Below are 13,224 nucleotides of genomic sequence, written 5' to 3' on the forward strand. Positions count from 1 at the left end.
GAGTTTAATTGCAAGTCATCCAAGTTCATGAATAAATTCTTTTCAATTTTTACATCAAAAAAATAATATATTAAATATGTTTTGTGAATTTATACAAAAGTCAAATTCGAAAATTATTTATGTACATTATATATACATTTATACACATAATATATGCATGTTCGGCTACTTTAATTACTTTCTGTAGTACCATCTTTTTTAAATTTACTGTTTAAAGCATTTTCAAGATTATTCTGCTACTTTTGTGCATAACGATATATAATCATACATTTATTAGATTGTTATATTTGTGTGATTATTATATATCTCTACAATGAAATATATTATATTGCAAACGATGCAATATTATAATTGCTCACGTTGCATTTGTTCATTTTCACAATGTATATCATAGCTAAAGTTGACGAAAACGTTATCATATCAAAGCAATCGCACGGCAAAACAATTGTTTGTATACACATATAACATGTATACATATGCATATATACAGACATTTAAATAGATTTTCTGTAATTGCTCCTATAGATTTAACTCAGCGATTAGGAGGAGAAGAGAAGGGAACAGTATCATTTTACCGCGGCGCGGAATCGTCAGTGTACGTTTACTCGCGGAGCGAAACGTAGTTCTTTTAGTGAACATTTTAGAAGTATTTTTGATTCTTTCTGTGTTTTCGCGTTTGTTTTATTGTCCGTAAAGGATTTTACACGCGATTATCTGTGAAAGATTTTTCACCTTTTGTGCCGCGTCGGATTTAGTTTACGCGAGTGGAAAGTTTTTTTTTCTACAGTTTCGTTGTGTGTGTGTACAGGGATATTATTTAGTTTAGAAAAAAATAATATTTATAAAAAGATAATGCCAAAACAGTGTCGTGTAAATCATTTCTTCGACAAATGTATGTATAAAGACTGTGCGAATAAAAAATCTGATGGAAAACATTTATTCAGATTTCCGCTACAGCAGACGGAAGATTTTATCTATAGATACACAACAGTGGTAAGTCGTTATATATATATATATATATATATATATATATATATATATATACACACACACACAAACTCTCTCTGCTGTATTTTTGCTATATTGCTATTTGTATGTATTATTATCTAAATTTCTTGTTATATTTAGTGCCTTTTGTGTGTACGGTCACTAATTTGCTTATTCACAAGGAGTGGTTTTGAGATTGAAGCCTCGTAAGTGGAGTGACTAGAGTTATTTATTTGATTGCCAATCTACAGTGTTCTACGTTTTTATTTTTGGTGGCCCTGAAAAGGGCCGGTTTGTTGGAGCCCTTACAAGAGCTGGTTATCGCGGTAGCCTTTCGCTCCACGTGATGGATGGTGTGGAGCGAGTTTGTTGCAGCGGTCCCCACTGTTCGTATCGCGCGGTCTTCGATGGCCTTCGATGCCCTGTGGACGCGGCCTTAGGCTGAGTGCTCGGTGCTCGTGAGCTCGGCTTAAGTTCGTGCTGCGGCGTCTTCCGACTCCTCGTGGATGAGGCCTTAGGTCGAGGACTTGGTTGCCGGGAACTCGGCTTAAGTTCCGTGGTTGTCGCTGTCGATCGTGCGGTGTCTTCCGGATCCGTCTGCGTGCTGGAAACGCTGGTGGTAGGTTCCCAGTCGCTGTCGGACTGTGATGCCTGATCGACTCCGGAAGGTGGCGCTGCTTGGACGCCTCGATGTACTCGGCTCGGTGGTAGCGTCTGCGTCTCCCGTGTCACCGATCGTGTTGGTGAAGCGGGGAGCGGCGATAACAGCGGTGGCGCTGTCCAGGCTTCCCTGGGTGACGTGTAGCGTCTCAAGCGTATGTCCCACGTCTTGAGGAAGAACCGTGTGGGCCGCGTTAGTCGAGGCGGCTCTAAGTCCAGCGGGATTAGCCTCCAAGGAAGTAGGCTCCACCCTACGTGTCTCTCCTTTGGAAGCGGCTCCGGCGACTGTCGACTCTCGATTCCTCCTGTCCGCTCGTTGCCCGGTGATTTGGGCGGCGGTATGGACCGTGGAAGGCTGCGTGGTGTTTTTGCCCTCGGTGTCAGTCTTCTGTGGACAAATGCTTGGTGGCGGATTTCTCCGCTCTATACGTGTCTTTTTGCTTCGGGATATGCTCTCCGTCAGCTGAGCGACGACTCTGCGTCTGGGCCTCCTGCGCGGCCTTATAAACCCCACTCAACGGATCCCACTCACTGGTAGCGGCTCGCGATGGTCGCCGCGTCGCGGTGAGCTCTTGCGGCTTGTTTTGTTCCTGCGCGCGAGCTCCGCGCGCCCTGCGCGTCGGGGTTCGTCGGCGCATATACCGGGTGGTTGTTTCGATCTTGTGGTGGTTCGTCGAACCGCCACAGGACCCCCCTGGTTGATTTAGAGCCCTCCTATTGTGGTGCGAATCGGACTGGTAGTCGTGTTTGTCGTCCACTTCTTGTTCGTGTGGCTTCTGGGATGGCTTCCTTTGTTGTCTCTGTGCTGGGGTTCTCAGCTGTTGTGTGGTCTGTTAGAGTATAGGCTGGTTTTAGCCGGTCTATGGAGACGTTCACTGTCTTCCCTCTGATTCGTAGCTTGAATGTTTTGTCGCCCCTGTTGAGTACTTCGTACGGCCCGTCGTAGGGTTGCTGTAGTGCCCCTGCAGGTGCGTCATGTCGTACGAATACTCTTGGCGTGCTGTTCATGTCCTTAAATACGAACGTATTTGTCTGTCCGTGTCGCTTAAGCTGTGGTCGCAACTTCTGCATTACTCTTCGTAATTGCTCGGCGAAGTCGCTTTGGTCTGTTTGTGGTGTCCTTCCTTGGTCTTGCAGGAACTGTCCGGGTAGGCGGATTGGTTCCCCGAAGACTAATTCTGCTGCTGTGGCGTTCAGGTCCTCTTTGTGTGCTGCCCGTATGCCCATTAGCACCATTGGAAGTACCTCGGTCCATGCATCTGTCTGGTGGCACTTTATTGCTGCCTTGAGCTGTCGATGGAAGCGTTCGACCATCCCGTTTGCTGCCGGGTGATACGCCGTTGTTCGGAGATGTGCTGATCCTGTTAGCTGTGCAAGGCGTCGGAAGAGATCGGCTTCAAATTGTCGACCTTGGTCCGTTGTGATCCTTGCTGGTGTCCCGTATCGTGTGATCCATTCTTTGAACAGATATTTTGCGATTGTTTCTGCCGTTATGTCCGGTATTGGTGTAGCTTCTGGCCACCGTGTGTATCGGTCTATGATCGTGAGGCAGTATTTGTATCCATTCGATGGTGGTAGCGGTCCGACTATGTCCATGTGTATGTGTTCGAACCGTGCTGTTGGTTTCTGGAACGTTCCTAGTGGTGCTGTGTTGTGTCTTGTTATTTTTGCTCGTTGACACTGCCCGCAGGTTTTTGTCCATGTGTTGCAATCTTTTTGGATTTGGGGCCAGACGTATCGTTGCGAGATCAATTTTGCCGATGCTTTAGTTCCCGGATGTGCTAAGCCATGCAGGACCTGGAAGACCTGCCTTCTTAGTGGTTTAGGCACGTATGGGCGTGTTATCGGTGTGGCTGTGTCGCAATAGATGTCTGTCGCCGTGCCAGGAATCCGTATCTTGGTTAGTTTCAGTCCCTGATTGTTGGCTAGAATTATTTGCAACTCTTCGTCGTCTTTCTGTGCTGTTGCTAATTCTTCGTTTCCGACCGTTTTGTGTATCTCCTCTACTCTTGATAGTGCATCCGCTACTGTGTTGTCTTTGCCGGATACATGTCGGATATCGGTGGAGAATTGTCCTATGTACTCGAGGTGGCGAGCCTGTCGTGGAGAGCTGCGCAGTGGATCTTGGTTGAAGGCGTATACGATGGGTTTATGGTCGGTGTAGATTGTAAACTGTCTTCCTTCTACCATGTGTCTGAAATGTTTAATTGCCGTGTATACTGCTAATAGCTCTCGATCGTATGGGCTGTATTTTGTTTGCGCTTGGTTGAGTTTTTTGCTCAGAAATGCCAACGGTTGCCATCCTTCTTGTGTCCGTTGCTGTAGTACCGCTCCTATTGCTGTATCCGATGCGTCGGTTGTCAGCGCTAGCTCTGCTGACGGGTCCGGATGTATCAGAAGAGTGGCTCTAGCGAGGCTATTCTTGCAGTTGTCGAATGCCTGTTCCAACTCATTTGTCCATATGATCGGAATTTTTCCTTTTATTTTTGGACCCTTGAGTACGTCGTTTAACGTGGCCTGGTCCTTTGCGGCCCCTGGGATGAATCGCCGGTAGAAATTAATTGTTCCCAGGAATTGTCGTAGTTGTTTGACGTTGGTTGGTTTCGGGAAACTTTGTATGGCTTCTACTTTTTCCGGTAAAGGTCTTGTTCCTTTTTCCGAAACGAGATAGCCGAGGAATTTTACTTCGTTGTCCCCAAAGATGCATTTGCTCGTGTTTATTTGGATGCCATATGCGTCTAGCCTTGTGAAGAGTTGTCGTAGGTGCTCTTCGTGTTCCTCTTGCGTGGCTGATGCTATGAGTATGTCATCTATATAAGCGTAGCAAAAATCCAACCCGTGTAACACTTCGTTTATGAAGCGTTGAAATGTCTGCGCTGCGTTTCGTAGGCCGAACGGCATGAATACGAATTCGAATAATCCAAACGGTGTTGTTATCGCTGTTTTTGCTATGTCCATCGGGTGTACGGGTATTTGGTTGTATGCCCGCACAAGATCGATGGTCGTGAAGATTTTCTTGTTATGTAATGTTTGTGCGAAGTCCTCGATATGCGGTATTGGATATCGGTCCGGCGTTGTTCTTGCATTGAGCCTTCGGTAATCCCCGCATGGTCTCCATGCATTACTTTTCTTGGGAACCATGTGTAGTGGTGCTGCCCATGGACTTTTCGATGGTCGTATGATTCCTTCTTGTAACAGCAGGTCGAATTCTGCTTTTGCGGCTTGCAGCTTGTCCGGAGCTAGTCTGCGTGGACGGCATGCTTCGGGTTGTCCCGTTGTTGTTTTTATATAATGCCTTGTGGTATGTTTTGTCGTCTTTATCATTCCCGTTGGTTGTGTTATGCCCGGGAACTCCGATATTACGTGGTGATATTTTGTGTTGCTCCGTACTGCTTTTATGGAGCCTGTCTCGCCACTGCTGGTTGCTCCTGATACGATCAGTCCGGTTTTTCCGTCGATCAATTTCCTTCTTCGAATATCCGGGAGCAGGTGGTAATGCGAGAGGAAGTCTGATCCTATAATCGGTTGCGTGACGTTGGCAAGGATGAACCGCCATGGGAACTCCCTTCGTAGGCCGAAATTGGGTTTTATTGTTGTGTGGCCATACGTTGCGATTTTTGTGCCGTTTGCTGCGTAGAGTTCATAGGCCTCTTCTCGCTGTTTCCTTTGCATCATCGTGTGTGGGTAGACGCTGACGTCCGATCCGGTGTCTATGAGGTATCTCGTTTTTGAGATACAGTCCGTCACAAACAAGCGGCTTGGTTTCGGGCTAGCGTCGCTGGCCGCCATTAGCGACTGCCCTCCTCGTTTTTTTTATATGTGCATGGTTGTGTGCATTTGCGTGCTTTTTCTCCGAAACGTTGGTGGTAAAAGCATACGCCTTCTTGCCTGGGGGTTTTGCTTCGTGCTCTGTTTCCTGAGCGGTTTCTCTGCCGGCTTCTGCCTCTTTCTCGGTCCCATCGTTTCGTTGCGTTTGCCATCTGCGTAGTCAGTGCTGCGACTTGTCTGCTCAGAGCTTGTATTTGTTCTTCCCACGGTTTTTTGTTTGTTGTTTCCGCGGATGTTGCGAATACCAACGCCTTGTTGTTGCCGATTTCGTGGATTCGATCTGCTTGCTCTGCTACTTCCTCTAAGTTGTCGTTATTGCGTGTCGCTAATATGGCCTGCATGTGTTGTGGTAGTCGCCCGAGCCAGAGAGTTCTTAGCAGCTCGTTTGGTACTGTTGTGCCTGCCAGTGTGCTGAGATGCCGGAGAAATTGTGATGGCCTGCGGTCGCCTAGCTCTTCGCGTTCCAGTAGCTGCTTTATTCTGGTTTCGTGAGAGTCTGTTAGCCTTTGTATGAGTGCTTTTTTTATTGCCTCATATTTGTGATGTGCCGGCGGGTGTGTTATTACGTCTTTAATTTCCCGTGCTTGTCTTGGCTCTATTTTTGATAGTACGTATGCGTATTTGGCTTCGTCTTGCGTCACTCCGCATAGCGAGAATTGCCCCTCTAATTGTGCGAACCATAATTCTGGTTCTTCTGGCCAGAATGGTGGAATTCTTACTGCTATCCTGTTGACTTTGCTCTCTTCATCGTCGACGATTATCGTCGCTTCTCTTTCTTTTGGCATGTTCTCCTTGTCGGGGTCACCACTTTAGTGCCTTTTGTGTGTACGGTCACTAATTTGCTTATTCACAAGGAGTGGTTTTGAGATTGAAGCCTCGTAAGTGGAGTGACTAGAGTTATTTATTTGATTGCCAATCTACAGTGTTCTACGTTTTTATTTTTGGTGGCCCTGAAAAGGGCCGGTTTGTTGGAGCCCTTACAAGAGCTGGTTATCGCGGTAGCCTTTCGCTCCACGTGATGGATGGTGTGGAGCGAGTTTGTTGCAGCGGTCCCCACTGTTCGTATCGCGCGGTCTTCGATGGCCTTCGATGCCCTGTGGACGCGGCCTTAGGCTGAGTGCTCGGTGCTCGTGAGCTCGGCTTAAGTTCGTGCTGCGGCGTCTTCCGACTCCTCGTGGATGAGGCCTTAGGTCGAGGACTTGGTTGCCGGGAACTCGGCTTAAGTTCCGTGGTTGTCGCTGTCGATCGTGCGGTGTCTTCCGGATCCGTCTGCGTGCTGGAAACGCTGGTGGTAGGTTCCCAGTCGCTGTCGGACTGTGATGCCTGATCGACTCCGGAAGGTGGCGCTGCTTGGACGCCTCGATGTACTCGGCTCGGTGGTAGCGTCTGCGTCTCCCGTGTCACCGATCGTGTTGGTGAAGCGGGGAGCGGCGATAACAGCGGTGGCGCTGTCCAGGCTTCCCTGGGTGACGTGTAGCGTCTCAAGCGTATGTCCCACGTCTTGAGGAAGAACCGTGTGGGCCGCGTTAGTCGAGGCGGCTCTAAGTCCAGCGGGATTAGCCTCCAAGGAAGTAGGCTCCACCCTACGTGTCTCTCCTTTGGAAGCGGCTCCGGCGACTGTCGACTCTCGATTCCTCCTGTCCGCTCGTTGCCCGGTGATTTGGGCGGCGGTATGGACCGTGGAAGGCTGCGTGGTGTTTTTACCCTCGGTGTCAGTCTTCTGTGGACAAATGCTTGGTGGCGGATTTCTCCGCTCTATACGTGTCTTTTTGCTTCGGGATATGCTCTCCGTCAGCTGAGCGACGACTCTGCGTCTGGGCCTCCTGCGCGGCCTTATAAACCCCACTCAACGGATCCCACTCACTGGTAGCGGCTCGCGATGGTCGCCGCGTCGCGGTGAGCTCTTGCGGCTTGTTTTGTTCCTGCGCGCGAGCTCCGCGCGCCCTGCGCGTCGGGGTTCGTCGGCGCATATACCGGGTGGTTGTTTCGATCTTGTGGTGGTTCGTCGAACCGCCACATTATATAATACCATATTTAGCATAAATAACAGAAACGATATCAAACATGTGACAGATTCTTTCATATATTATGACTATTTATAAGTTATATATTCTTTTTTATCTTTTATCACACTTTGATACATGTAATTAATTTATTACATTTGTGATATGATACATTATCATATGATATATGATTAATAAAATTGATATATTGTTTGTATAATGCCTATGAAGAAATTGTGATATACAAGTCTTTTAAATTATCTCGAAAATGATTGTACTTTCGAAAATTACATATATAATAATATATTAATTATAATTATATATTAATTAATACCGAGAAAATCACTTACTAATATTGAAAATAACATTGTAATTACATATAATTTTTATAAAAATGTGTTAGAGATAATATTTATATTTATATTTCAATTTATCTAATTGGAGATAATAGTTATATTTCAATTTATGTGATAATAATATGTATCTTTTTAAAAACATTTTTTTATATTACAAATTCTTTTTTTTATTATTAACAAAAGAAATTGAAGACGTATGCAATTTTCTGCAGATTTGATTTTATTGCAGTTTATATATTTATGTTTTTAAAATTATAAAAATATCTTCTAAAATTATAAAGATATCTAGTGTGAAACATTATACAGAAAAGATAAATAATCTGCATACATTGTTTACTAATCTGCAGACATTTCTGCTACAAAAAAAATTGTCCTTAAATTGTTTACAATGGTTATGTTTAACATATGTCTGATCTAATTTTCAAATATATAAATTTGATTTTATAAACGTACGCAATTGTGACGCTTTGAAAAAAATAGCATTATTGTATTTTTCATTATTTATATGGTCATTTCTTATCCAAGTGTATTTAATGCAAAGTTTTAAAAAAAGTTCAATACTATTTGTGTTTATTTTATGTTTGGCTTACTGCCGATTTTTTCGCGAGCTATTGAATCAAACACGTGGGCATTAATATCGGCAACCATGTGGCGCAGCGTAAAGCATAACATCGCGCGACTCGTGCAGCACGAGTCGTTCTCAGTCTCAGTCTGTAGTCTGTGTGCGACGTGCGACCAATGCGACACGCGAAAAATATACGATGAATACGATTGTGAGTGAAGATGTACATATTTTAAAACTATATCTTATTCTCGATTATAAGATTGCATTATTGAACTCGTCATGTCCGTAATAATTAAAAAACGAATTTGTTTATCATTCGAAAACTTTTTTAAAACAGATTTCACACGTATTATCGAATTGAGTTTCGAGCTAAATCTCATATCGCGAACACTTGTGTAATCAGATTTTGCTTTAATGATATAATTCATATTCGCGTAACTCATTTCGAGACTTTATTCACGTCGCTACCATCTAATAAAGCATGTAATTAATAATATTCTTTAATTCAGCGGCAAAGTACTGATTTCTAAATAAACCGAGCTGCATAATATTTGCAATTCGTGACATTCGGCTTTATAGTAAAAGTACATGCGAGCGACTTATGACAATATCAAACTAATAATTATGAGTTCAATAACGTGGTCTTATCATTGTTTTAACATGGTCTTGCTTTAAATTTGCCAGTGACTCGTTAATGAGAGCAAGTGAGATGAGATTAAGAGCGAATAAAATAAAATATTTTTTATTGGTTATTTTATTCTATAATCCGTTAAGAGTCACTCGCTCAAGAAATGGGATAACTTGCTTTAAATTTGCCAGTGACTCGTTAATGAGAGCAAGTGAGATGAGAATAAGAGCGAATAAGATAAAATATTTTTTATTGGTTATTTTATTCTATAATCCGTTAAGAGTCACTCGCTCAAGAAATGGGATAACTTGTGCTCTTTTACCGAGATAAAAAACAATTTAAAAACCGGGAAACTGTATTGACCGGGACATTGTATTAGAGAGATTTCTAAATACGATATATTTACAATGTATAATTTCTCATCTTTCTTTCTTTTAAGTGAATAAATACCTAAAGACTAATGTTTATATTTATCTAACAGTTAACATAATGCTGTAAGAGACATCGATCTTTAATAATTCGTTTCGTTCGCTTTTTACATAAATACCGCTGAAATATCAATAGATCTAAAGCCACACTCGCGGGCTTATCTCTCCCGGCGATTTGTCTAGAGTGAAAGCGAGACGAGTATAGAGCGGGCGAGATGACTTATTAAAAAGTTCTGAAATTTCATACAGCAGACTTTTTTCATATATAATTACGAATAAATCGTCTTATAATAAAAACTATTATTTATATATCTTTTTATTTTATATTTTTAAAAATAATTGTAATTAATTAATGAGATTTTTACAATTGAAATAAACAATTCGTATAATTTTCAGTTAGATACACAATATATTTTTATTATTTATAATCATTCTTTTTTTTCAGAATACAGCGACGACAATGTCAACGGCAATGCCAACGACGACGGCGAAGGCATCGACGGCGACGGTGATGACAGCGACGACGTCACCCCCAATGACAACGTCGACGGAGGAGGCATCGTCGACAGTGGCATCGACGATGCCTCATCCATCAACAGCGGTCATTGTCTCTACAGCGGTCAAAGCGTCGACCGTCACATCGACCGCAATATCCACACCGGTGTCAACAGTGGCACCTCAACCGGTGTCTTCAGAAATGATAATGTTAAGTGTAAGTATCACAAATTTTACTTAAAAAATATTAAACATTAAATATTAATTATATTACATGTATGTTATATTACATGTACATAAAAATAATATTATAATTATTTATAGTGATTTTTTTACATCAAAATACAATATTATATTTAGAATTGTGCTAATTTCTAAATATGATATTCGGGTGTAAAAAAATCATTGTAAATAATTATAATATTATTTTTTTATATACATGTATTAACGTATTAACATTATAACATGTATTAATAGTGTTTGCTCTGTTGTGCCTCCAGCCGCTAAGGAAGAGGTCTTTCGGGATTTGTACGCCCAAAGGATTAGGATCCACGCTCGAAATAAGACACTCCCGGACGTCAGGTATAATTTAGTATATTTTGCAAGATTTAATACACTGTCACTTATTCGCGATTATAATAGTCGGGCGTGATACGTACGGTACTTCGATAATATTGAGCGAGCGAGTAGTCAGCGAGTAGTCTGCGAGTAGCCTGCGAGTCGCCTCGCGAGGTGCATCTCACGCTTATTATATATCTTAATTAATTAGGTCGTTGATTAGGGAGGAGTGCGGTGTCCCTGACCGGAGCATGTCTCGTGCTCCGCTTGTCAGTCTGTCTCGTCAGCTGCTTACTCAGCTTCCGAGAACTTGACCGTGACTTCCTTCTCTTTAGTCGTATCTTATTTTATTTTATTATTATTCTTTTATTACTTTACTCTTTCTTAATTATCTTTCCTTGATCTCTTTTCTAATTTTAATGCTTTGTTTTACTCAGCTCTTTCTTACACTTTTCTATGTCACTTTATTGTTTTATTCTTTAATATATTAAGAAATTGGTCACGACTCGGGTTACGACATCCTTCCCCCTTTGGAAAAAGAAAATTAACTATACGTGAATTTTCGTTTCTATATTTTTTCGCTATACATTTTTCGCATTTTACAATTGTTTCTTATATTTGCTTTATTTTAATATAACATCGCAGTGTTAGTTATCGCGGTGTCGGTTTCTATCTCAGCTGTTCTATTCGATCCGCTTGCGGTGCCGTAGATGTGCTCTTGAATTATTTTCGGTTTGCACATCGGATTTATGTTAGTTTCTGATAATTTTTTCTTTTCCGTCTTACATTTTTTCTTAGCGTATATAATTGCTATTATGGTAATTATTATTATTATTGTTATTCCTGTGCAACTTGAAGCTACGGGATATATAATGTGTCCGTTAGTAGGGAAATAATTGTTATTTAAGTCTTCGTTTGTTTCGTCAAGTCTTTCGCTTAGGTCCCTTAATTCTGTCGGGTTTCTAATGACTTTTCGCAATTTTATCGGTCTAATTTTGTCCAATGTTTTTTCGTTTCGTTCGTTGTGTGTTATCGTAAGATTGTAGTCTGGTAGCTTTGTCTGTACGATCGTTATTATCGCGGGCTTTTTTGTCCGTATTATGACGTCTTGTGTTGTTAGCTTACATTTTTCTTTTAATGTGATTTGTCCGCTTCCTTTTATTTCTATTTTTTGCGTTGCGTCGTTTTTGCACGTTATTTCGATCGGTTGGTTTGCTCGTGTAGAGTATAACCATGAGTTCGCATTACTCAGCGCTATCCATATTGTTGTATTCGTGTGTATGTGTCGAATATTACAATTGTTTGTGTATGTTTCTAATCGTACATATGCTTGTACTTCGCATAGCGCTCTTTCGTCTAAATGATGTACGGGATAATTCTGTTCGCAAACATATTGATCATTGTTTCGCACGCATTTATTTAGATCGTTTTCGTCAGGCGTAAAATATGTTCGGCTATCTACGTCTATCACTATTATTGGTTGATTTACCTATATAAATATAAATGTATTGTTATATTTGTGCGTAGGTAGTGGGATTGCCTTTATTATTTCATACTGGGGGTATGTGATTAGCGGAATCTTTATAATCGTAAATATATTTGTATTATCGTAATAGGCGCTAGTTGTTAAGAACTTTTCGATTGTTCTCTAATTTTCTGCGGATATTTGAAATGGGAAGTGCGTTCCCTGCGGTATTTGTGATGCTGTTTCCTTGAGGTTCTCTAGGATGCTTTCTATGGGTAGTAATCTTATGTCGATTACTTCCTCTTTATGCTTCTCCGGTAGGCGATAAGGCCGTACGTTGACCGGTGAGCTATCTGCTTGCGTTGCAATTTTATGCGCGATGGTATCTGTGCATGTCAGTGGTTCTCCTTCGATATGCATCACGTCGCTAAAATCCTTGCAGATTTCCATTATCGTTTTCTTTTCTTCTTTATTTAAATGTTGTGTACGTAATAATCGTAATTTTCACTACGCGGAATTACTTCCTCTTTATTTGGCGTTCGTATTACGTTAATTTCTTCTGTTTCACTTCGTTTGATTTCCTCTATATTTACTTGCGGCATTAGCATTTCGATTGTGTTATCCGTTGTATTTATAATGCTGGCTGCACATAGGTAATTCGTAGGTTCTACCAGACAATTATCTATGAATATTCCTGGTATCGTTTCTTTTGCCTTTATCACGCCTATCGTGTTCTTGTCAGTAGCGACCTGTATTATAGTTTCGCTACGTGGTTTCAGCGTCATTTTTAGGTAGGAGTAGAGCTTTATAGGTGTCCTACCTTTAATTGTTTTGTTTTATAATTGCAAGTGGCTTGATGTTTTCGTAGGAAATCAACTCCTAGTAGTCCGTCATATTCTATCGGAAAATCATCCTTAACAACGTACATAGTGTGCTTGATTCGGCGCTCTCCCAGAGTTATTGTCGCCTTAAATTTTCCAAGTGTACATATCTTATGTCCCGTTACGCCGGTGAGCATTATTTTTTCTTCTTCTATTAACGTTTCGCCTTTTAAATGTTTCACTTTAATTAATGATATTGCGGCTCCTGTATCGAATAGTAAATTTATTCTTTCGCGTTTCGCTTGTCGCATTGGTAATGTGACAAGGTCCAATCCTGTCTGTATGTGCGGCGTATTCTTGAAGTGTGATATTTGATATTCCATTGCAGGTCAGTGCGATTTTCTTTCGTTCCTTTCCTCCTCATCGCTAC

General features: G+C 41.9%; 3 protein-coding genes across 3 annotated transcripts; all 3 read right to left on the reverse strand.

The window, feature by feature from the left end:
- Positions 1-1,305: 1,305 nt before the first annotated feature.
- Positions 1,306-2,285, reverse strand: LOC138933299 (serine/arginine repetitive matrix protein 1-like). Its single transcript, XM_070295899.1, has 2 exons — positions 2,077-2,285; positions 1,306-2,035 (listed from the first exon to the last, which is right to left on the reverse strand). The coding sequence occupies exons 1-2, from the start codon at positions 2,283-2,285 to the stop codon at positions 1,306-1,308; spliced, it is 939 nt and encodes a 312-aa protein (XP_070152000.1).
- A 3,150-nt stretch (positions 2,286-5,435) lies between these two features.
- LOC138933300 (uncharacterized) lies at positions 5,436-6,260 on the reverse strand. The gene has a single exon (XM_070295900.1). It carries the CDS (start codon positions 6,258-6,260, stop codon positions 5,436-5,438), a length of 825 nt encoding a protein of 274 aa, XP_070152001.1.
- Positions 6,261-6,465: 205 nt separating this feature from the next.
- LOC138933304 (serine/arginine repetitive matrix protein 1-like) lies at positions 6,466-7,445 on the reverse strand. Its single transcript, XM_070295910.1, has 2 exons — positions 7,237-7,445; positions 6,466-7,195 (listed from the first exon to the last, which is right to left on the reverse strand). Exons 1-2 carry the CDS (start codon positions 7,443-7,445, stop codon positions 6,466-6,468), a joined length of 939 nt encoding a protein of 312 aa, XP_070152011.1.
- Positions 7,446-13,224: the final 5,779 nt, after the last annotated feature.

This window comes from Polyergus mexicanus, unplaced genomic scaffold (genome assembly GCF_030449975.1).
Source record: "Polyergus mexicanus isolate NDT 795.1 unplaced genomic scaffold, iyPolMexi1.0 SCAF_5, whole genome shotgun sequence".
Taxonomy (NCBI): Eukaryota; Metazoa; Arthropoda; class Insecta; order Hymenoptera; family Formicidae; genus Polyergus; species Polyergus mexicanus.

Excerpts from the sequence above, each read along its gene's own strand:
- LOC138933299 (XM_070295899.1), bottom strand. The coding sequence starts at position 2,285 with ATGCGCCGACGAACCCCGACGCGCAGGGCGCGCGGAGCTCGCGCGCAG. Across the intron at positions 2,036-2,076 it reads ATCCCGAAGCAAAAAGACAC|AAGACTGACACCGAGGGCAA; the intron begins GTATAGAGCGGA and ends ATTTGTCCACAG.
- LOC138933300 (XM_070295900.1), bottom strand. The coding sequence starts at position 6,260 with ATGCCAAAAGAAAGAGAAGCGACGATAATCGTCGACGATGAAGAGAGC.
- LOC138933304 (XM_070295910.1), bottom strand. The coding sequence starts at position 7,445 with ATGCGCCGACGAACCCCGACGCGCAGGGCGCGCGGAGCTCGCGCGCAG. Across the intron at positions 7,196-7,236 it reads ATCCCGAAGCAAAAAGACAC|AAGACTGACACCGAGGGTAA; the intron begins GTATAGAGCGGA and ends ATTTGTCCACAG.